Source organism: Aethina tumida, chromosome 4 (genome assembly GCF_024364675.1).
Source record: "Aethina tumida isolate Nest 87 chromosome 4, icAetTumi1.1, whole genome shotgun sequence".
In the NCBI taxonomy this organism is placed as follows: Eukaryota; Metazoa; Arthropoda; class Insecta; order Coleoptera; family Nitidulidae; genus Aethina; species Aethina tumida.
Window position 1 is genome coordinate 9,147,546 of NC_065438.1, and position 25,140 is coordinate 9,172,685.

General features: G+C 28.6%; 1 protein-coding gene across 1 annotated transcript in view; it reads right to left on the reverse strand.

Annotated features, from left to right (window-relative positions):
• The window catches only part of LOC109601377 (uncharacterized), a 53,856-nt gene that overhangs the window by 13,667 nt on the left and 15,049 nt on the right, over positions 1-25,140 (reverse strand). The window contains exons 2-3 of the mRNA XM_020017619.2: positions 5,303-5,526; positions 1,729-1,873 (exon numbers count right to left, since the gene is read on the reverse strand). Of these exons, the coding sequence (XP_019873178.1) occupies positions 1,729-1,873; positions 5,303-5,526 (369 nt within the window). The remainder of the gene's footprint in view (positions 1-1,728; positions 1,874-5,302; positions 5,527-25,140) is intronic.

Below are 25,140 nucleotides of genomic sequence, written 5' to 3' on the forward strand. Positions count from 1 at the left end.
GCTGGTGGTGTAAATTTGTCTTTAAGGACAGTTCCATACGGGTTGACTTGATTTAACAAAGACAAATTTATAAGTTTCGCACTGTGAAGTTGGGCACTGTCATCTTCAAAAGCTATATCTGGCCCAAATTCTTGTTTAAATGAAAGAATAATTTGAATAAGTCGGGATATCATCGAGCATTTATAGTTTCCCAGTTTAATATGAACACAGATTCTATCCATACTGTTATAGAAGCTCCTCCATAAGCAACAGTTGGAGCCAAACTTTATACATTTGAGCTACTTGTTGTGACTCTTAATCCTATATGTAATTTTAGCTCTTTAGAAAAAAGTATTCTTTGAGTTATGTCACGGTGCTAAACAGATAAATTAATTAAATCAAGTTGAAATTAAATTTTTCATGAAATAGAATGTTATTTATTTTAATAAACAAATAAAAACTAAAATAATGAATATCTAGAGCTGCAAATATTCAAATATTACTAGTCACAATAAAATATTGAAAATATTCTTTAATCTATGTTATCTAGGAAATTCAAATCATCCACTTCGAAAGAAAATTTTAAATCTCAATAATAGAGAATTAAAACAATTATAATAGATTTTTATATTTGTTTATGAAAAATATGAGAAACGAAAATTTTTAAAATAAATTTAATTATTTTTCCATAAAGTAAATTTGTCACATAAATTTACATTTGGGATACTTATTGTTGACTCAGATTTCTATATTCCTATATATAATTTTAGCAGTAAAATCTTTAGAAGAAAGTATTCTTTGAGCCATGTCACGGTGCTAAACAGATAAATTAATTAAATCGAGTTGAAATTAAATTTTTCATGAAATAGAATGTTGCTTATTTTTATATTTACTAAACAGATAAGAAAAATAATGACTGTCTAGAGCTGTCAATATTCTAATATTATTACTCAAAATAAAACATATTGAAAATATTTTTTAATCTATGAAATCTAGGAAATTCAAATTACTCACTTCAAAAGAAGAAATGTGTATTTATAAAATGTCAATAATAGGAAATTAAAACAATTATAATAAATTTTTATAGTTGTTTATAAAAAATTATAGGAAAGTAAAGTTTTGTCATAAGGTATAAATGTCACACATGTTCTTGACTCAGAAGAAAGTATTTTTTGAGCTATGTCACTGTGCTAAACAGATAAATTAATTAAATTGAATTGAAATTTTTTCAAGAAATAGAATGTTCCTTATTTTTATATGTACTAAACAAATAAAAAGTAAAATAATGACTTTCTAGAGCTGCAAATATTCAAATATTACTGGTCAAAATATAACATATTGAAAATATACTTTAATCGATGTAATCTAGGAAATTTAAATTACTCACGGTCCTGTTGTATTTAAAAAGTATCAAAAGTAGAACATTAAAATATAAGGAGAAACAAAAAATTTCATTAAATTACCAAAAATCACAAATGAAAAAAGTATTATTAGAAATCTTTTTATAAATTACAAAAACGTGTAAAAAGTTGCAGGAACAAGAGACTGAGACTACTAGTAAATGAAAATTTTGTAGCGTTAACGTTAAAAGGAAACAAAGCAAAATAAAACCAGCACCCCTGCAATATATCTTGTCGTTAGCCACCTGTTAGAAACAACCCCGCAAAATAAGGAGGGTCTCCCTTAGGATTGCCTTTCTGCAATGACGTAAAAAATTACATATTTGTAGCCGAATTTATTCATACTTACTGAGATCTTTGACGGCGGTTATGACGAGCCTGAATCCATTAGAGTCTGTGCCCCAGGCGTCCGTTACATATTTCAGCGTCACGTAGTTGGTCCTCGTGAACATGGCGCCCAATGTTTGCTTCGTGTTCTTGCACGACAAATCGAACTGTAACAAGAGAAAAACATGTGTGTAATATTAATTTTGATCGGTTCAATCCCGGCAACATCCAAAGCAATTACGGAGTCAGTAATAAACGCGTAGCCGCCGGTTGTTGTCAAATATGTCTCACTTGCATTATTCAACGGTCTCGATGTTGGCTTAAATCAACCGCTGACAGGACCGTGTTTGCTCTCCGACAAATGGAAATTGTTCAGATGAGTCCCCGGCTTTATTTATATGCCGTAATGGCAGAAATAATGAGCGCAGCTGATTATCACGGTCCTGTTATATTTGCTCGTACAAAATGGTGTTTGTGAGTTGATAGCGGATGGAAATTATATCGTACCAGAATTGATTGCAATAATTTATTAGTTTAACGTGACGCGTTTAGATAATGTGTAATTTAAAGTTTAAACTATAATTAATTGCGGCTGCAAATGTGCTGTTGTGTGGATAAAATCGGTACGTGGTTTTTAGCATTAATTTGTTCATAAATGAACCACTATAAACTGTACACTCAAACATATACATTTATACTGCCTTCATCAAAAGGAATATTAATTATTATTAGTAATTAATAAAGTAGAAATTTAAAAAAAATATTATTTATTACAATTTTAAATACTTTTGTTAAAAAAGGCGAATGCGCCAGTTTAAATTAATAGGACAAAAAGAAACAAATCACATTAAAGAATAGAATTAAATTCATATAAATACAAAGTTTATTAAATTAAACAACATTATGTAAATTTTGTTAATAGTAGTAGATTAATTAACACAATTTTAAATATTAAGGTCCCCGGAAAAAAATGCCACTCCTTATATTAAATTCAAACACATAAACTTTTAATTTAATTTTAAGTCTTTCTTTTTCACAACACTGGTATATTATCATTTTCTTATGGTATATATACGAGGCGAGCTGAATCTAACGTCTTAGTTCATTAAGAGTCCGTGGAGGACGCTGTAAAACGTTTACCGATTGACAAATTTTAATAATTTCTTATTTCCACAGTTACCTACTCATACCAAATTTTACAAAAATACCTTAATACGTTCTGGGTGTTTTTTTTACAGACAGTATATAATTACCCTCGTTTTCAATTTCAGACCGATAAAAATCAAATGGTCTTTAAGCAAAATATCTCGAGACGACATTTTGGACACATTTCATATTTTTTACCACTAAGAAAATGTTGTAGGGACAGTAATAAATCCGAGGATGCAATGTCGAGTGAGTATGGGTCAGTACCCCCCATCCCAATTCAATAAGTTTTTCCAGTGTTCGTCGTGTTGCAGAATAACGCCTTTTCTGTTGAAATTAGTCGGATACTTTTCGATTAATTCGTTCCAATTGTTTACAATAAAGATCTGCATTACCAGGTTTTCCAGGTTTCATCACTTCAAAGTAAACAATTCGCCAGAAGTGCCTTTCGAATATTTAATGTATTTGAATAAAAATCGTAACTGTTGCGTTACTTCCCTGGCGAAACTCAAAAAGCATACAATGCCGGATAAGCTCTTCTGGTAATTGACTGCATGCACAAGTTTACACAAGGCAAATATTTCTTTTACAAGAAACTTAAATGTTTTTTGTTTTTTATCTATATTTCTTTTAATCAAAATGATACTCAAAATACTTTCAACGGCTTTATTGCTTTTACTACCCTTGCGAAACTCAAAAAACATACAATGCTGGAAAAGCTCTTTAGGTAATTGGCTGACCATTTCACTCCAAATTACAAAATTGGCTTCGTTAATAGAATATTTTTATTAAAAAAGGTGCATTCGCAGGTTTACACAAAAGAAATATTTTTTTATTTATATTTTGTTTAATGAAAATGATGCTCAAAATACTTTAAACGACTTTATTGCCTTTATTACCCTGACGAAACTCAAAAGGCATACAATGCCGGATAACCTCTTCTGGTTATTGGCTGACCATTTCATTTCAAATTACAAAATTGGATCTCCCAATAAAATATTTATATAAAAATGGTGCATGCGCAGGTTTACAGAAGACAAATATTTCTTTTACAAGAAAGTTAATGTGTTTTTTGTTTTTTATTTATAGTTTTTTAATCAAAATTATACTTAAAATTCTTTCAATGGCTTTATTGCTTCTACTACCCTGGTGAAACTCAAAAAACATACAATGGCGAATAAGATCTTCTGATATTTGGCTGACCATTTTACTCCAAATTACAAAATTGGATCTCCCAATAAAATATTTTTATAAAAATGGTGCATGCGCAGGTTTACACAAAAGAAATATTTCTTTTACAAGAAAGTTAATGCGTTTTTTGTTTTTTATTTATATTTTTTTAATAATAATAATAAATCATACTCAAAATACATTCAACGACTTTATTGCTTTTACTACCCTGGCGAAACTCAAAAAATATACAATGCCGGAAAGGCTCTTCTAGTAATTGGCTGGCCATTTCACTCCAAATTAGAAAATTGGGTCCCTCAATAGAATATTTTTATTAAAAAAGATACATACGCTGGTTTACACAAGAGAAATATTACTTTTAAAAGAAAGTTAATGCGTTTTTTGTTTAATATTTATAAATATTTTCTAATCAAAATGATACTCAAAATACTTTCAATTCCTTTATTGCTTCTACTACCCTGGCGAAACTCAAAAAAGATACAATGCCGGATAAGATCTTCTGGTAGTTGGCTGATCATTTCACTGCAAATTACAAAATTGGGTCCCCCAGTAGAATATTTTTATAAAAAAAGGTGTATGCGCAGATTTACACAAGAGAAATATTACTTTTACAAGAAAGTTAACGCTTTTTTGATTTTTATTCATATTTTTTTAATCAAAATTATTCTTAATAATACTTTCAACGACTTTATATTATTTATTCCAGAAGTCTAGAGTTTTATCCCATCTGTATCTAGTTGACAAATATGTATTAATTCTAATAGTTTTTATTTCCATTAAGAATGTTTTGTTTAAGCTGAGATTTGTGAATTTTAATTTGAAAAAATCTTTGTTGAAAACACAATATTCGAATATCAAAAATAATTATTGTTAATGTTAAACATATATAATTTACCCTAATTATTTTCAATTTCCAGTTCTATCAAAAAATGTTTCTGTAGTCGCCTGTCCGAATGACGCATTGTTAATTATAGTAATTAACCGAATTAGCCCGAGTGACATGACAAACAAAACGGCGTTCCTCGACGCAATTAAAACAACGAAACGACATCTGTAATGTACATCCGATAATATTGATGGTACTCGAGCGAGTTGGGGCTCCCGGAACCCGGATCCGAGAGGGCCACTCGACACGTCACCGCTTATGACAACCGTACAATGAATACACGTTTAATGAATTCATTTAATCGATTGTCTCGGCTCCGTGCGGGTGTTTGTCGCAATCAACTTTCCTATTGTTATTTCGATTGGGTTTTTACCTTGTAGGTTCCGACGGCGTGCGCCCCATCGTAGATGTAGAGATGGTCGTTGCAGTCGAGCTGGAGTACGTCGAATCTCAGCATGAACCGCTGGAGGATGGAGTGCGTCTGGAATGTGATCACGCAGTCCAGGTTGCGTTCGTTTTTCGAATAGAGGACGGCTCCGTCTATTTTACGATACAGCTGCTGGAGATAATGAGTTTTACATAGTGATTGCATGGAATCTGTAACAAAGAAATGTTGAGTTAGAAAAAAAGAAAACGAATTTCGATTGTGTCTGGTGTTTAACAAGAGACGCCCTTGACGACATCGCAGTTCCGTTGATTTGTTTAATCTATAATCTTGTAATGGAAATAATAGGCGGGGATTAAAATTAGTGATTGATTAAACATAAGCCACAGTCACGCAGCTTTAAATTTATGGGCACGAAAATAACGCAGAAAATGAATTAGAATGTCACAAAAATTTAGACAAATTATATATAATATTTTTTAAAAATATTAAATTCGCCCTTATTCTAAAAATTATCAATCAGACTAAATAAATGTATTAACAAACATAATAAATAATACGTATATAATATATAATAATAATAATAAATTTACATACATAAAACCACTTTTATGTGGTTTGTTATATTTAATCTACTATACTATTGTTATTTTATATATATTATAAAAACTACTATATTCTTATTCTATTAAATGTTACATATACTTTTTTTGAATTGAGTTGATCATTAATTTCAGTTGACGATTCTTTAAATTTTTTTGAACTACCACTTGGCCAGTTCCAGCCACGCCAGTTAGATTTTTTAATAATACGCTGAAGGATTGACATATTTAGCCTTAAACATCTCTTCTTGATTCTCTCCAAATAAACTATTGTTAAAATAGTATAAACGATGGATCTTTGAAATAGATAATTTCAAATAAATATTTTTAATGAAATAAGTTTTTCAAAAAGTGAAGCTTATTTTGATTTTCTTTTGATAGCAATTTTAATAGTATTAAATAAATTGTGATTTTATTTTCAAAATTTTCGTTTCTTTTCATACTTTTTAAAAATAAATATAGAAAATTATTTAAAAATATTCTAATTCTCCAATTTTAACAATTTTTAAATAACGTTTTTTGATTTGAATAATTTGGAAATTAAGTAACTATAATAATTATTACTACTGTATGTGTAAAAATTAATCCAAATAGACTATTGCATCTTTGAAAGGAATAATTTCAATTTCGTAAACAAAATAGATTTCAAAATATTTTTAATGTTTTACACCAAAAATTTTTTACATAATTCTGCAATTTGTAAAAAAGCTTCTAATAATTTTTCAAATATTTTTAATGAAATAAGTTTTTCAAAAAATTGAGCTTATTTTTAGTTATTTGACCACAATTTTAATAGTATAAAATAAATTAATTGATTTTATTTTCAAAATTTTCGTTTCTACTCATTCTTTGTATAAATAAATATAAAAAATAGTTAAAAATATTCTAATTCTCTAATTTTAACAATTTCTAAATAACGTCTTTTGATTTGAATAATGGAAATTGAGTCTATAGTTATGGACACTACTGTATGTGTAGAAATTAATCCAATTAGACTATTGTTAAAAAGTATGAGCTGTGCATCTTCGAAATGGATAATTTAAATTACCTAGACTAAAAAAATTTCAAAATATTTTCAATGTTTTGTTTTAACCAAAAATTTTTACATAATTTCTACAAAGCTTCTAATAATTTTTCAAATATATTTTATGAAATAAGAGAAGTGAGTTTATTTTTAGTTTTTTGATCACAATTTTAATGATATTAAGTAAATTAATTTTATTTTCAAAATGTTCGTTTCTTCTCAAACAATTCATAAAAAAAAATAGTTAAAAATTTTCTAATTCTCTAATTTAAACAATTTCTTAATAACGTCTTTAGATTTTAATAATTTGGAAATTAACTACAATTATCGTTATAACTATATCAGTAGAATCTAATCCAAATAAACTATTGATAAAAAGTATTCACAGTGCACCTTTTAAAGTGAATAATTTGAATTTCCTAGACTAAATAAATTTCACAATATTTTCAATGTTTTTTTTTCACTACCTTTTTACATAATATTATAATCTGTAAGAAAGTTTCTAATAATTTCTCAAAAAATGGAGCTTACTTTTATTTTTTTAACGACAATTTTAACAATATTAAATAAGTTAATTAATTTTATATTCAAAATTTTTTAAATATTATAACACCTTTTTGTTTAAATAATTTGAATTTCCTGTATTAAATAGATTTAAAAAAATTTTAAATATATTTTATTTTAACCTTTAAATTATTTGAATATTTTGAGCTGTAGACGGTCAGTACATTAAATTTAGTTCACTTTTTATATATTATGTAAAAAATAATATGAACTAAAAATGAGGCGAATAAAATATGTTCGAAAATTCATTTTTTGTAAAACCTACTATACTTACCATATTATTTTATTTAAAGCTTGTTTTGGTAATATATTTGTTGCAATATAATGCCATTGCCATTCTGAATTTTAAACAATTCAAATTACCCACTTCAAAAGTCACGCAGTGTAAATTAAACTATATAATTATGAAACTTTGCATTTAATTTTATGTATAGTTAGTTATAACAAAAATTTATATTGCCTGCTTTACAACTCATTGTTTCCCGCACTCAACTTCGCCACTTGCGTTTTATATCAGCGTTAATTTCCAACCACAATATATTACGGTAATATATTCAGGGTGGAAACTGTAAATAGAGGGTTCACTTTTTCCAGACATCCATTTTTTTTTGCTGCCGAGTCATCGTTTCGCCCACGTGTACCATGTTATTTATTACCTGTTGTTTTATATTCCTACCCCGTGCCACAAATTTTACCGCCCTCCCTCACTCAGACACATTTTCAGGGGTTGTGCTCGTTAATATTTTACATTTATTTGTGTGTGTGCGTGTGGGAGGTGTGGATATTCAAAATTCCTAAATATGTAGGTAATAGAAACTTCTCAGAACACTATCGGAAAATAGGTTGAAGGTGTGATGCAACTGGATTCCCCCGAGAGGTCTTTATATATTAGGGATGCTCACATGGGCAAAAGGAATATTGTCGAAAGAATATTGAATCAAGGAAGCATAATACTTCGCATGAAGCTCTAGATTGAAGTTAACCATATGGCACGGATCTCTTTACCTCCATCTCATTCTCTGCAAATTGAAAATAAATGTAATATTACATACTAGTGAACACAATAAATTTGATAGAGTAAACTCAATTTTAAACTAAGTATCAAATTTAAATTACATGTAAACTTGTTAAAGTAAATAAAATGAGGCCAATTAGAGTGATATTTGTAATAAGTCCATTTCACGTTCGTCGGAGACCAAACAAAACACTACAGAATCTACACAGTAAATTTCTAAAGGGGTTTCCTTTTAGAAAACTGGCAAAGCGGTAATTAAAACAAATTGTTCCGTCGCAAACAACAAAACGGTTGGCGGAATTCTAAAACGTACCGTCATCAAACGTTTCCCTCTGAAACCGAACGGTTTGTTTAACGGTTAGGTAACCGAATCGTTGCATCGGATTCGATCAAATTGTAAATTGTTGTTTGTTGTTTGTCCGTGGTTCACAAATAATGAACCTGGATTTCGATGTAGTTTCGATAATTAATGTTTGTTTTTTCTAATTGTCTTTACACACACGTTAGTCTGTTTTTCAGGACAAATACACTATTTTATTAAAACAACGATTCTATTTAAATTGAATTAATTATATAATTATTTACTATTATATTATTTAGACATTATCTACATCTCTTTATAATCGGATATCTTTATTTATATAGTTTGTATGTAAAGCAACTAAACCTTTTTACATAATTTTGTAATTTGTAAAGAGAAAAATCAGATATTTTTAATGAAATAAGTTTTTCAGAAAATGGATCTTATTTTAAGTTTTTTGATCACAATTTTAAAATAAGTAAGTTAATTACTTTTATTTTCAAAATTTACGTTTCTTCTCATGCTTTTCATAAAAATTCTAATTCTCTATTTTTGACAATTTCTAAATAACGCCTTTTGATTTAAATAATTTGAAAATTAAGTTACTTATGGTCAATAATTATTGTGTAGAAATTAATCCAAATAAACTATTGTTAAAATAGTATAAGCTGAAGTGAAGTAAATTGAATTATCTAGACTAAATAGATTTCTAAAAATTTTACAATATTTTCACCAAAAACTTTTTACATAATTATGTCATCTGTAAAAAACTAGTAATAATATTTTAAATTTTTTTAATAAATTAATTATTTCAAAAAATGAAGCTTATTTTTAGTGTTTTGACCACAATTTTAATAGTATTAAGTAAATTAATTAATTTTACTTTCAAAATGTTTGTCTTTTCTCATACTTTTCATAAATAAATATAAAAAATAGTTAAAAATATTTTAATTATCTAATTTTAACAATTCCTAAATAAAGTCTTTTGATTTTAATAATTTAGAAATTAAATTACTATAATTATGGTCACTATTGTAGGTGCAAAAATTAATCCAAATAAACTACTCATTAATTAAGTTACTACAATTATTATCATTACTAAATCTATAGAATCTAATCCAAGTAAACTATTGATGAAGTGCATCTTTTAAAGTGAATAACTTTCAAAGTTTTTTTCACTAACAACTTTTTACATAATTTTGTAATTTGTAAAAAGTTTCTAATAATATTTCATATATTTTTAATAAAATAAGTTTTTCAAAAAATGGATCTTATTTTAAGTTTTTTGATCACAATTTTAAAGTAAGTAAGTTAATTACTTTTATATTCAAAATTTACGTTTCTTCTCTTGCTTTTCATAAAAATTCTAATTCTCTATTTTTGACAATTTTTAAATAACGCCTTTTGATTTAAGTAGTTTGGAAATTAAGTTACTTATGGTCAATAATTATTGTGTAGAAATTAATCCAAATAAACTGTTGTTAAAATAGTATAAGCTGACATGAAGTGGATAAATTGAATTACCTAAACTAAATAGATTTTTAAAAATTTTGCAATATTTTCACCAATAATAATTATGTCATTTGTAAAAAACTACTAATAATATTTTAGATTTTTTTAATAAATTATTTTTTTCAAAAAATGAAGCTTATTTTTACTGTTATGACCACAATTTTAATAGTATTAATAAGATTAATTAATTTTACTTTCAAAATGTTCGTTTTTTCTCATTCTTTTCATAAATAAATATAAAAAGTTAAAAATATTCTAATTATCTATTTATAACAATTTCTAAATAACGTCTTTTGATTTGAATAATTTACTACTCTATGTGCAGAAATTAATCCAAATAAACTACTCATTAATTAAGTTACTACAACTATTATCATTACTAAATCTATAGAATCTAATCCAAATATACCATTGATGAAGTGCACCTTTTAAAGTGAATAATTTGAATTTCCTAGACTAAATAAATTTCAAAATATTTTCCAACTTTTTACATAATTTTATAATTTGTAATAAATTTCTAATAATATTTCATATATTTTTATGAAATAAGTTTTTCAAAAAATGGACCTAATTTATTTCTAAAGAACGTCTTTTGCTTTGAATAATTTGGAAATTAAGTTACTACAATTATGGTCACTACTATACGTGTAGAAATTAATCCAAATAAACTATTGATAAAAAAGTAGAATCTGTGCATCTTTAAAGTGGATAATTTGAATTTCATAGACTAAATAGATTTTAAAATATTAATTAATTAATATTATTAATGCTTTTTTTAGATTTTTTATATTTATATTAATAATATTAAATAAATTTATTCATTCTATTTTCAAAATTTTCATACTTTTCATAAAAATTGTTAAAAATATTCGAATTCTCTAATTTTAACAATTTCTAAATAACACCTTTTGATTTGAATAATTTGGAAATTAAGGTACTATAATTATGGTATTATTATTATTATAATGGGTGTGTAGAAATTAATCAAAATAAACTATTGTCAAAAAATTGTAAGCCGAAGTGAAATGGTTGTTTGTCCGTGGTTCACAAATAATCAACCTGGATTTCGATAATTAATATATTTTTTTTCTAATTGTCTTCGCACATACGTTAGCCTGTTTTTCACGACAAATACATTATTTTATCAAAAGAACAATTCTTTTTAATTTTATCTTTTTTATTATTTATTTAATCTTATAATTATTTATTATAATATTATCTAGACATTTCCTACATTTCTATATAGTCGGATATCTTTATTTATATAGTTGTTAAGTAAAGGAACTAAATCGAATATATATAGTTGATTTTATAATTAGTTACTGAATCAAATAATACTAAGACGAAAGCCGAACATTTAGCACTTAACACACAATTGGCAAATAATATACTTGGTGTTCTTGAAGTACAAGACAATATTGTTTCTACTCGTTTTGGTAAATTCAATCCATCGAAACAAAATTAAGATGGCTCTTTCTAATACTGACATTGTTTGCATAGCTTTACACAAATTAAAAGACTCCAAGTAGTCTTACGTTTCACTGTCGTCAGATCGTACTCCCATGCAAAGTGAACTCTATAGAATTGTGAAGGCTCAATACGACAGTCTGTAAAGTTTATAATTGAAAAATCCTTCAGCATTATCTTCGTCGCACTGAGGCTGCAATTGCCACTGATCCCAAGTCTTTCTGGAATTTCATTCCCTGAATTGCTCTACGTGTGTCTCTTGAATTTTTTTCAAATATTAACAAATATCTAACTAAACCCACTAAAAAACAATTAATTTCCGGTTTCTTGTTATCAAACATACTGTATAACTGACAATAATATGGATATCTAAACGTACAGTTTTATCAAGACAAATGAAAATTTATAAATTTGCTCTACATATGTGCGATAGTGTATATCCATTTGATTAATATAAATAAATAACATTTTGATGAGAAAGACCTTTAAATATTATTTAACTGTATTATTTAATAATTAATTGAATTCTAAAATTAGTTTAAATTTATAGATTTTTAAATGAATAAACAGAATAATGCACTTTATATGTATATATCAACTAATTAGGTGAACAATTTTTTAGTAAATTATATATTTTACTGTAATATTTTATAATACCTTTTAATGAGTTTTAGTATTAATATTTTTACATTATCTCCTTCGTTCAGCTCGACTAATGGCCTTAAAAATTATAAAATTACATCCACGTGTATTTACTTTTAAAAAGTTTTAAAATATGAAAAAATGTCATTTCCGTATTATTTGCACATTTTCATTTCGCACGGCCGTAATTAAAAATTAATTAATAACATGAGAAAATTCCCGCAAACCAACCCTGCGTCGCATTACGAAGCAACGTCGCCTCCCACATAATTTTTCCTTACCCCATTAAAAAACATTTACCAAATCGTTTCACCTACGATTTAACGGCCCAATTAGGCCTCGTAAATAAGTGAGCGACTCACTAATGCGAAAACAATTTTGTGGCTTTGACAACCACATGTGTTTTTGATTAATGCACGACCACCATGCTTTTTTTCTTCACCCACCATCGATCGGACGGAACAATTGATTTGAAAAGATGCGATATAAATGCGCTTTAATACTTCTTTCATTGATCCCCTGTCGGCGACGCTTTTCGGATAGTTTGCACGTACTTTCCGACTGAATATCTTGGCGAATAGTTTTGCAGTTGATGTCTTCGGGGCTTCATAACACTTTGTGTTTTGGCTGCACCAGATTAAAGTTTTCAAACAATTTCCATTTGGCTATTATTCAATGTTACGGTGGAAAATTAATTAGTAATTAAAGGGCAGGAACATAATTAAAAGTTTTACAGGTTATCAAGTTGCAACAATGTGGTTTTTATCAGTGGAGCGTACTAATTGTTACATTTTACGACACACTTCGAGGAATGGCGCCCAGAAATTAAATTAAACGATAAAACAACTTATCTCGTTTTCAAATATTGCAACATTTTTATTGCGACCGTAAAGGACTTGTTGCTTTTTCTATTAGAGTGACGTGAATAGATAAATTCGCGAAAATTACTTTCTCGTCGACTACAAAGTTTCAAGATGTTTGTTTATTAATCAGAGCTTTCGGAACACCTTGAAATTAATTGCCGTAACAGGCCAAACACTATGGTCTTGGTTTCGAGCGGATGTTCTCTCAATTTACCTATAAACTTTATAATTGGTTAATATTAAAACACACATTTCAAATTATCTGTTTTAATAGTTTACACTGTACAATATTAGCTTGTGAAACGCCACAAAACTTTACAAACTTGCCGAAGTAATCTAAGTAATGATCAACTTTCCTGCTGCAGTATCTTAATGGACCCGATATCCATTATAAGTTTCTTCCATGTTGCTTATAATTTAATTAGTTGTTTAACCCAATTTTGAATTTTATATTTTATATATCCGTACATAATTTAATCAGCAAGTCCCTTGTCGTGACGCATCTAGTGAATGTTTTGGGGGGTGGAAGCCAGTCGCATGGAAATGATACGTTTAATACGTCAGTCATCCCGGATCCGGCTGGACAAAAACAGAAACCGTGCCCAACAACTCTCCGGCCCCCCGTTCGGGTGACCTAATCCCGAATGAGATACTTTCATGCTCAAAACAATCCGGATCGTCCGTTTTAATTAAACGACTTAATTTAATAGACTTTTCCCCGGATTATGCTTTTTTGCATCGCCAAAAATTGAACACGGTTACTAAATTTGGTTTAATAAGACCGCCCCCGTTGAATTCCATTATCTGGCGGCGGAGCCGGGCCGATAAAAAGTGTAGAAAATAGAAAAAAGGAGGTGGCGTACGTGTTCACGTAAAAAATATATATACACCCCCAGGAGCATGAACACGTTTCGGGGTCGGCACTCGTGTTCGGTGATCGAGCCGAATGGGTGTTGTAACGGCTTAAGAGCCAGTTGTTTCCGAGCCCGAAAGTCGTTTCGGATTTTTTCCCCGGTCCAGGTTCATGGGTAATTTAATCTGTGGCCACGAACGAGATCTAATAATTCGGCGATAATCATAAATTTCGGGGCTGTGTTCTTTTCCTTTCAGCTGGCCAGGTGAATTTAATAATAAAACTTCAAACGACGCTTGAGTGACGGATTTGGGTTTGCAATTAGCGTGTGTGGAAGGAGAAACATGAAAGGAGGAATAATTAAATATTTATCGATCGATTGGCGTGTCCCAAAGCAGGGGGTGGGTTCAATTTATCGGTCCATTTTCAGACAAGGTGGACACGGTGAAGGGTCCCCCGGGCATGCTCGCCTCGCACACTCGAGAGGTCAACGAGATTGGGGGAATCTGATATTTGTTGTATTGAGATGGCCGTTCCAATTTCCAATTGACAATCGTTCCTTCGTCTCTTTTTACTTGTCCTTTGGCGCTCCACCTAAACACTATTGTGTTACTGCTTTGCTGCTTTGTCCTTGTGTTTTAACTAACTTTACAAACTCACTTTTTAAATTAACGCAGAAAGGGGACGAATTTCCTAAAATAACACGTAAATGAAGCAAATGCAGCATAAAACGAATGGAAAAAAGGGGGAAAACCTCAAAAGACATTGGTTTATTGCAATTTGCAGAATTAAAGGCTATGCAATTTCAGTTTTTACGATTGCAGTTGTAAAATTTTCAATTAAAATGGCCCACTTTATTACCGAATCCCCAATTGCAAACATGTTTTTTACTGTGAATCATTCGACCAATAGGTAAACGAAAATATTTTAATCGAATGATTTTTAATGTTTGAATCGGTTCGTGAATACGAACTGGGTGTTTTATTGATGCGAACCGACTGACGAAATTTGAAAATATAATTCGGTGCATTTGTTGAGATGCGCAAATTGCATAAATTTGCAATTCAAATATAATATTTATGTATGGAATTTATTCATTTAAATCGTTTAGCATTACTGTATTTAAATGAAAAATGTTTTATTGATATTTTTTATTTTTATCTAAAATTAACAACATTTTTTATTTAATAACACGTTTCAATAAAATGTTTCAATTTTATTTATTAATTTATTTATTAAAATTTTTGCCTATTGGCTTAGTTTTCGGTAAAGGCTTTCCTCTTAGAATATCCATATTTATTAAATTTATAGGTCGATGTTGATTGGAATTATTTAGGCCTCTTCAGAGGTCTGATCTATTCATGTTTCTTTGACATATGAGTAACAACTAAATGACAACTCAGGCTATTGATGTTTCTTATCTTATCATTTGAGAGTTTCTTATCTTTGGCGGATCTAAGACTGTGTTGAATTTTTCTTCTTGGTTCAAAAATAGTATAGATATTATATTTTAGTAGGATTTTCTCAATTCTATCGGTAACTCTAGATATATATAGTAGAAAAATTTTAACAGTCTTCTTTCTAAGCTGTTGTATCTGTTGGCCTGCAGTGGCTTGAAGTTTCGAAAGTCTATATCTCTTTTTGTTCAATCTTTTCCATAAAGAATTTGGCGAACACTGAACTAGGAGGACTGTCCATTTTTTAACAGAAAATATAGTGAAAAGTGTTACCATGTCGAAACTGGCCAGTTCATCATCTATATCCCGACGTAACTCCTTCAATATCTCAAATGGCAAGATACTGGGCTAAGTTATATGTTAGTAACCTAGAAGTACTAACGATGGATTAAAGTGGTACATTACCCTTGAATATTTTTGGTAGTCCATAGAGGTATGATGGAAGAACTTCTGACTTGAATTAATTGCTTTTGGTTGTCTGCTGCTTTTGGATTTCCGTATCAAGAGGTTTGTGTTTCTTAACTCCCTCTGTGTTGGATCCTTAGTTAGTCCTCGATAGCTTGTCGGATCCAGGAGTTCTTCAAAATTGGTATGTGGTATATACTAGAAGCCATTTGAGAGTTTCTTATCTTTAGCAGATCTAAGACTGCGTTGAATTTTTCTTCTTGGTTTAAAAATAGTATAGATATTATGTTTTAGTAGGATTTTATCAATTCTATCGGTAACTCTAGATATATATGGGAGAAAAAATTTAACAGTCTTCTTTCTAAGCATTTGTATCTTTTGGCGTGCAGTGGCCTGAAGTTTTGAAAGTCATTATCTCTTTTTGTTCAATCTTTTCCATAAAGAATTTGGCAAACACTGAACTAGGAGGTCTGTCCATTTTTTATCAGAAAATATAGTGAAAAGTGACACCATGTCGAAACTAGCTAGACCATCATCTACATCCCGACGTAACTCCTCCAATATCTCAAATGGCAACATACTGAGCTAAGTTACATGTTGATAACCTAGAAGTACTAACGATGGATTAAAGTGGTACGTTACCCTTGAATATTTTGGATAGTCCATAGAAGTAAGATGGAAGAACTTCTGACTTGAATTCATTGCTTTTGGATGTCTGCTGCTTTTGGATTTCCGTATCAGGAGGTTTGGGTTTCCTTAATTCCCTCTGTGTTGGATCTTTAATCAGTTCTCGTTAGCTTGTCGGGTCCAGAAGTTCTCCAATATTTTTTGTAATTCTCAGATTTCATTATAACAGTTGCTTTTCCTTTTTTGCGCTGGGAAAACTCTGATATTTTTACCTAAGTTCAGAATTGTTAATGTGTTCAAAAGTTCAGAATGTTAACAAGTTTTATATAAATAAAGAAAAATCACCAAGTATGTAAGCCATAATATTTTGTAACAGTTAATTAGTTTTTAAATTGTTTTTAATTCCATGAATAAAACACGAAATTGCTGCACAAAACTGAATAAAGAAAGGATTTCCTTTTGTTGATTTAATCTGCAAAGGGACAGAGCGCCCTTATTTTAAAACAGAGAAAGAGATACAAAGACACTCGCGTAAAATAAATGGGCATAAAGAATGAAAGGGGTGAAGATGTGTCAGCAATTGACTTTTCCCCACGAGCTCCGTGAAAAAGGGAGTGTTTTATGTTATTTCCCGAAAGTCAGCAAGTGGAAAAATTTATAATTTACAATAAAACTTTCCTAGTCAGTGGCAAATTTAACTCAGCTCTAACCAGTGAGCAAATTTAATCTCTTAGGAGAACATAAAAAAAGACTACTTATCGTTATTCGCTTCTTGTATGTTTAATACTCGTTCAAGGGATGTTTTTATGAGTGAATGCCCCGTTTTTCCTTCGCTGCCAATGCATAAAAACGACTTGATTACCTTCGAGACCTTTGTTATTTGACGCTACGTTAAAATCTTAAAAATCTTTCATCGGGGTTAATATAATAGAAGAGGCATTTCATTTTATGTACGTCTCCGAGAGAAATATATAGATTTAGATGCCGGCTGTTTTATCTCGGGAATACCCATTCAAATTTTTATCCCCTTTTTATAGTATATTTTCGGCCGACAACATCCATCAAATCAACAAAGGAGAATCACTTACTTGTTCTGCAGCCGTTTACATTTCCGTGTGCGGTAATTGAAGGAAATTCGAGCAAGTTCGGGAATAGTTGGCAAGGTACAATCTGTTAAGTGTGCGGTTTTCAACGCGATCTTCCCGAGAGAAATTGATATTGTTACGAGATAGTTTTGGAACAATTAATACACAATAGAAACACGTCTAAAATTTGCGGCAACGCCTAAAATTAATAAACATTAAGTTAAGTTAGGGTCGGGACAAAGTGAAATAATTGTTTTGAAAATGTAAATTAATAAAAATTGCTTTTAATTTGTTGTTCTTTTGCGCAAATTCAATTAATTAATCCAACGTGACCGATCGGCGTTCGAACTATTCGCGCGATCAACACAAATATTTTAGTGCGGCATTTCGCGTGCAAAGAATCGACGTTAATGAACATTTAAATCGCGCCGTGAAGGTTTCGATTAATTAAACCGTGCAAAGCTGTGCGGACGGCTTTGTGCGGCGCACGGCGTCAAAAGGGCCGAAAACAAAGCGCGGGGCATAATTGAACCGGCCGATAAATCCATATTCGAACAAACAGAACAAACAAAAAGTCGTAACTGAAGGAAATCCGGACGGAATACGGGACAGGGAATCGCGTTCATTTTCTCCGTGGAAAATAAACGAAATCAGTTTGCACCGGCACAATGGGATATCGATGATGGACCGAAAAAGTTTTCCACTAAAACGCGACTGCGAAACGAAACGATGGACTATCAGCAATTATCGTCGTTTTATCGGGGCTTAACATAATATTCTTCTTTCAAATTTCTACCCAAACCTCTCGTTTTTATTAACTCCGTTATTCACTTCTAAATTTATATACACAAATATGTTAATTTCAGTGGTGACTACTCGAATGAGGCATATCACTATGAAAATGATTTTATTTAACCTAACGTTAATATTAAAAAATACATTTTTTATGTTTTTATTCTTTAAAATAAAAGATAATATAGAGATAATATGTTGTAAAACCGACAATTAAACAAACAATAACAGTTTTATGTTAAATTTCAATAAATTTTTTGTGTGCAAGTTCTCCGGAGTAGTTTTTGAAACTGAGGAATAGTTTCAAAAATTACTTGAACGTCTGTGTATCTGGTGGATTCAGTTATAGAAAGATTTTCAAGACGGAAGAATTTATTAACATAAGAATTTCGGGTAATTGTTTAGAATCGCGGCTCGACCTATTTGACTATAAAAAAAACACATTTTTTTTCAAAATATTCTATGTTTCGGCGCATTATTTAATGTTTTGATCAAATAAAAAAAATAAGATTTATTAGAGAAAAATTAATTTCAAACTTGAAAAAATACTTATTTTTTATATTTATAACATAAAAAATAAAATAAAAACAATATTTTTTCATATATATATTTTTCTAAATGTTCTATTTGTTGTTATTTTCAAAAAAAAAAAGGAAGTAAAATCCTAACCTAACCTAGCCTACCTTAACCAAACCAAACCTAACCTAACCTAACCTAACCTAACCTACCTTAACCAAATCTAACATAACCTAATTTTTTTTCAGAAAGTTCGTCAAAAAAAATTGCCAATAAACTATTTTTGCAATTCAAGTTCAATTTTTTTATGAAATGAAATCATAGAGAAAAAACTATTTTCCGTTTAAAAAAATACTGATTTATTATTTAATTTGATTAATAAATCAGTATTTTATATATATTAATTACTGATTTATTAATTTATTAATATAAGAAATGCTGTTGATGCAGTGAATTTTTTATTAAATAAATGTGTATTTCCATTTTAAATTACTATGACAAAATGTTTTTTTATTAAAGAATTAAATCGACCAATTCTTTTCAACAAAGAAAATAAGATTTCTTAGAGAAAAATTAATTTCAAACTTGAAAAGATGTTGATTTTTGTAGTTTTTGCTTGATATTTTCTAAAAAAAAATTTTTATACTATATGCCTATATTTATGTCATAAAAAAAAAGAAATCAATTTTTTTTCATATATATATATATTTTTCCAAAACAGTCTAACCCAACTTAACCTAATCTGACCTATTTTTTTTTTTCAGAAAGTTTATCAAAAATAGAATATTTACAATATATATATATATATATATATATATATATATATATATATAATATATTATAATATAAAATATATATATATATATATATATATATATATATATAATATATTATAATATAAAAAATACATATATGTATATATATATATATATATATATATATATATATATATATATATATATATAATATTTATTAATATAAGAAATGCTATTTACATTTTAAATAAACATGACAAAATATTAGTTATTAAAGAATTAAACAGTTCAATTCTTTTCAATAAAAAAAGAAAAATTAATTTCAAACTTGAAAACATGCTGATTTTTTAGCTTTTTTATTTTTTTATACTATATGCCTATATTTATATTATAATAATTAAAAAAATCAATATTTTTTCATATATATATTTTTCTAAATGTTTATTTTTAAAAAAAGAAAATAGGAATCTAGCCTAACATAATATTTCCATTTTAAATTAATATTAAATTTTTATGAAAAAAATGAATATTTTCAAAAGAAAAATTTGCCAATAACGTAATTTTTCAATTCAATTTCAATTTTTCTATAAAATGAAATTTATTAATTATATATAATATATTTAATATTTATTATTTATTATTGTTAAGAAATGCTGTTGGCGCGGAGGATTTTTTATTAAATGAATGTGTATTACCATTTTAAATTACTTCGACAAAATATAAACTATTTTTAATTTGTTATTAAAGTATTAAACCGTCCAATTCTTAATTTAAATACATTAACAAATATGAAACAAAAACTTTTATTTTCAAAAGATGTTATTTAAAAATGTATCTCGCTGACTAAATTTACATGACAAAAGCACTGATTATTCCAATTGTATGCTGTTAATTATCAAATGATGATTAGATTGTCAAGGAAGTTATTGTGTTTAAGTGTAAAGCACATTTTTCTATTGAAATCCAGTGAAGTGCATTAAATAAACATAAGTGTTACCTACATAAAACCTCCTCCAGATTAACCGGGCAATAAAATTTGAATAGAAAAATAACAACTATTCTTTTTCCAGATAACGCCCGAGTGGAACCAGCATCAAACGTAATACTCACAGATTGCATCGTGAAAATATTAAGCGTCAATTAAGCGTACCGTAAAAGAAAACTGTCTGTACGCGACCGGATAACTGTTCCATTCGTCGTAAAACTCCCTTTCACCATCCCTTTTTTAGTGGCTCTTTTACTTTGAATAATCTCACAAAGGCCGTGCTTCGGATCATAAGCGCAAAAAGTTAAAATGAACAATGATCATGAAACGGCTCCTCCTTTGACGAGGAAAAAATCCGCACTCGAATTATTCCAAGTGTTATATCGCCAGAACGGATCAATGATAATGAATCACAACGATACACTCTTTTAAATTTAAATTCCTCGCAATTCAATTATTAAGTTAGCATTTAACATTTAAGCTGATGTTAATTAAAGTAAGTTGAAAAAATAAACGATTTTCTTAATTGTTCTGTGGAAACCTGAATAAACCGACTGAAATAGCAAAGAGAATGGGAAAGTTAGATCGATGTGGTTCCTATGGCGAGATCTCCCATTGTCGTCTTTCCTTTATTAGTTTTCACTAAAGAGCTGCCGACTTAAAATTAATTAGACTCAGTTTCTATCGGATTTCCATTTCAAATTCTAACGGTAGATGACAAGTTTTGTTAATGAATTTAAGAAATTAAACCTCTTCATAATTTCTCAGTCAGACTTGAATGGGACTCAATGGGGTAACGTTTGAATTGGATAATGGAAAAGGGTTATTTTCTCTTCTTTTCCCTTTCAAAGATTTACTTAATTGCTTTTGTTTTGTCCGTGAATTGGAACGAATTATCTCGTTCTTTAACCCATTATAGATTTATTTCTAGAAAAAAAATTAAACCTCTCGGCGTGAATATTAATAGCACAATTAGTGAGAAAATCTGATCCTAATGACAGTCGACGGAAGTTAAATAGAGTCTAAAACAACATGGTAAACGGCAGTTTACAATTCAATCTAAACGTGGGACGCAAATAAATCGGTTCGAATTGTTTTGGGGGAAGGGTGTTAGGAAAGAGTTTTGCGGTAATCAAAATTGGATTAAATTCCACTCCATATTCGTGCAGTTAAATTCAGAGGGAGGTAAAAGGAAAAGTTTACAGTTGCAACACTTGTTAAAAGATTAAAGCTCTCTCATTTGTTCTCTGATCATTTATTATTTGACAAAAATATAAAAAAGCAATTGAGATTAGGACCACGTATCCTCACGGAACGGTGGAGCGGCAACACCCTTATAAATACATTTGAAAAGAATCGTGGTCGCACAAACGAAGTCTATTAAGAAGCAATACCCGAACACGGCGGGGGGACGGGTGGAGCATTTTATTTTCAATGAATATGAAATTTAAAAAGTACGAGAGGAATAAATGGAGTGTTCTCCCTCCGGCATTGGGCAGAGAGCGCCTCTTCAATAGGCGATCAATAAACAGCCAATCAGCCGGTGTCAGTGCGAGTTGGAGATCGTGCGGTGCATTATACCTTCTTTTGATCGAACACTTATACTTGGGGGGACCCCAATATAAACTTTTTATGATTTGCGGGGTTTAAAAGGAGCTTTCTGCTGAAATGGTGCAAGAAAACTCTTCCTACAACCTCAGATTTATTTCCGTCGTTTTTTTATTTCGCTTCTTTTGACCGACGCTGATTAGTTTTGGCTCTTTATTTTTCTATTTTCCTTCAACAACTCTTACCTTAAACCATCGAGTTTCAAATTAACAAAAGTTTATATTTTATTCTTTTTGCATGAAATTATAAGAAAAGAATATTTTTCCTCTCATAATTTATGAATGCTACTCATTCTTGTTCTAGTAAATATATTTTTTGTTATTCTTTGCCACGTTTTCTTGTTATTTTTTCTTATTTATATTTTATTAGTAAATAAAGGATACTATCTTCTTTTCTTCTTCCCCTTTTTTCTATGTAATCATCCCATTATTTTTTTCTACGTCATATTACTATCTTCCCTGTCTGTTTTTAATCCACGTGTTTTTCATTGATTGATTTAAAATGAGTTTTCTGCAAAAATGGTGCAAGGAAACTCTTCCACTCTCCAAAATTTATTTTTGTCGTTTCAATTCAATAAAAATTTATATTTTATTTAATTATTATTTTATTCTTTTTGCATAAAATTATAAGAAAATAAAATCTTTCTCTCTTTGCTGTTTATTCTTGTTCTAGTAAATAATTTTTTCACATCTTCTTATTGTAAACTTTCCTCATTTCTCCTTCCCTATTTTATCTACTTAATCACCACCGATTGTTTTTTTTTTTCTATTTCTTATGACTATCTGTATTTTCATTTTTTTGTCCAAATCTTTGCAAAAATGGAGCAATTTTCCTCGTTTTCTTTATTTCACATCTTTTGACGACACTGATTAGTTTTAGATTTACTTTCCTATTTTTCTTCAATAACTTTTACCTTAATTTGTCAATTTTCAAATTAAGAAAAGTTAATATATATTTTAAGTATTAATTTATTCTCTTTGAATGAAATTATAAGAAAATAATATTTTTTCTCTCATAATTTATGTATCTTTACTACCTAATCTTGTTCTAGTAAATAATTTTTCCAGTTATTTTTTTCCACGTCTTCTTGTTGTCATCTTTTCGCATTTTATGAATAAATAATGGCTATTATCCTCTTTTTTTCTACTCCTTTCTATCTACTTAATCACCATCCATTATTTTTTTCTACTTCTTATGACTATCTTCTTTTTCTGTTTTTCTTTCACATTGAGGGGTTTAAAAGGAGATCTCTGTAAAAATTGTAAAACACTTCTTAGAGAGAGCTTTCTTCAAAAATGGTACAAGAAAACTCTTTCTAAAGCCACAAATTTATTTCCATCGTTTCAAATTAATAAAAGTTTATTATAATAATAATATTTTTTCTCTCTTTGATATTTATTCTTGTTCTAGTAAAAAAATTTTTTCAATTATTTTTTTTCACGTCTTCTTCTTATCACCTTTTCTCATTTTTTGAATAAATCCTCTTTCCTTCTTTCCTTTCTATTTCTCTTCCATGTATTTCTCATTGCGGAGTTTAACTTTTTACTTTCCTATTTCCCTTTAATAACTCTTACCTTAATCTGTCAAATTTCAAATTAACGGAAGTTAATGTACATTTTAATTATTATTAATTAAAAATAAATTATAATATATATATATATATATATATATATATATATATATATATATATATATATATATATATATATATATATATATATATATATATATATATATTATTTTACATTAAATTATAAAAATATATTTTACTCTCATAATTTATACATCTTTGCTGTCTATTCTTATTCTTCTAGTAAATAGTTTTTTCACGTCTTCGTGTTGTCTTTTTTACTCATTTTATAAATAAGTGTTACTATCTTTTCTTTCTTCCCCTTTTCCTTTACTTAATAACACATTGTTTTTTTCTAGGTCTTATTACTATCTTCCTTTCTGTTTTTCTTCCATGTGTTTCTCATTGACATCTTTTCTCATTTTATGGATAAATGAAGATTTTTTTTTCTTCTTCCCCCTTTTTTTACTTAATAACTATCCGTTGTATTTTTTCTCTCTTTGCTACTTATTTACTTCTCTTTTTATTTTTCTTCCATGAGTTTCTCATTGAGGAGTTTAACTATTTACTTTCTTATTTCTCTTTAATAACTCTAACTTTTTGCTGTCAAATTTTAAATTAACAAAAGTTAATTATTATTTTATTATTTTACATGAAATTATTTGAATATAATATTTTTTTCTTTCATAATTTATGTATCTTTGCTACTTATTCTTATTCTTCTAGTAAATAGTTTTTCCACGACTTCATGTTGACATCTTTACTCATTTCATGAATAAATAAGTGCTTCTCCTCCTCTCTTTCTAGTCCTTGTCGTCTACTTAACAACAACAACATTTTCTTCGTTTTATTACTGTCTTCCCTTTATGTTTTACTTCTATGTGTTCTTCATAAAAGGAGCTTCCTGCAAAAATGGTGAAAGAAAATTCTTCTTAAAAGCTCAAATTTATTTCTATCGTTTTCTTCATATCACTTTTTTAACAGACACTGATTAGTTTTGGCTTTTTACTACCTATTTTCTTTCAACAACCTATATCTTAAACTGAAGTTTCAAATTAATACAAGTTTATATCTTATTTATTTAATATTTTACATAAAATTATAATTAAATATTTCTTTTAAGTTTCTAATTGATATTAAACAATTGTTTGTTGTTTTACATAAAATTATAATTAAATATATA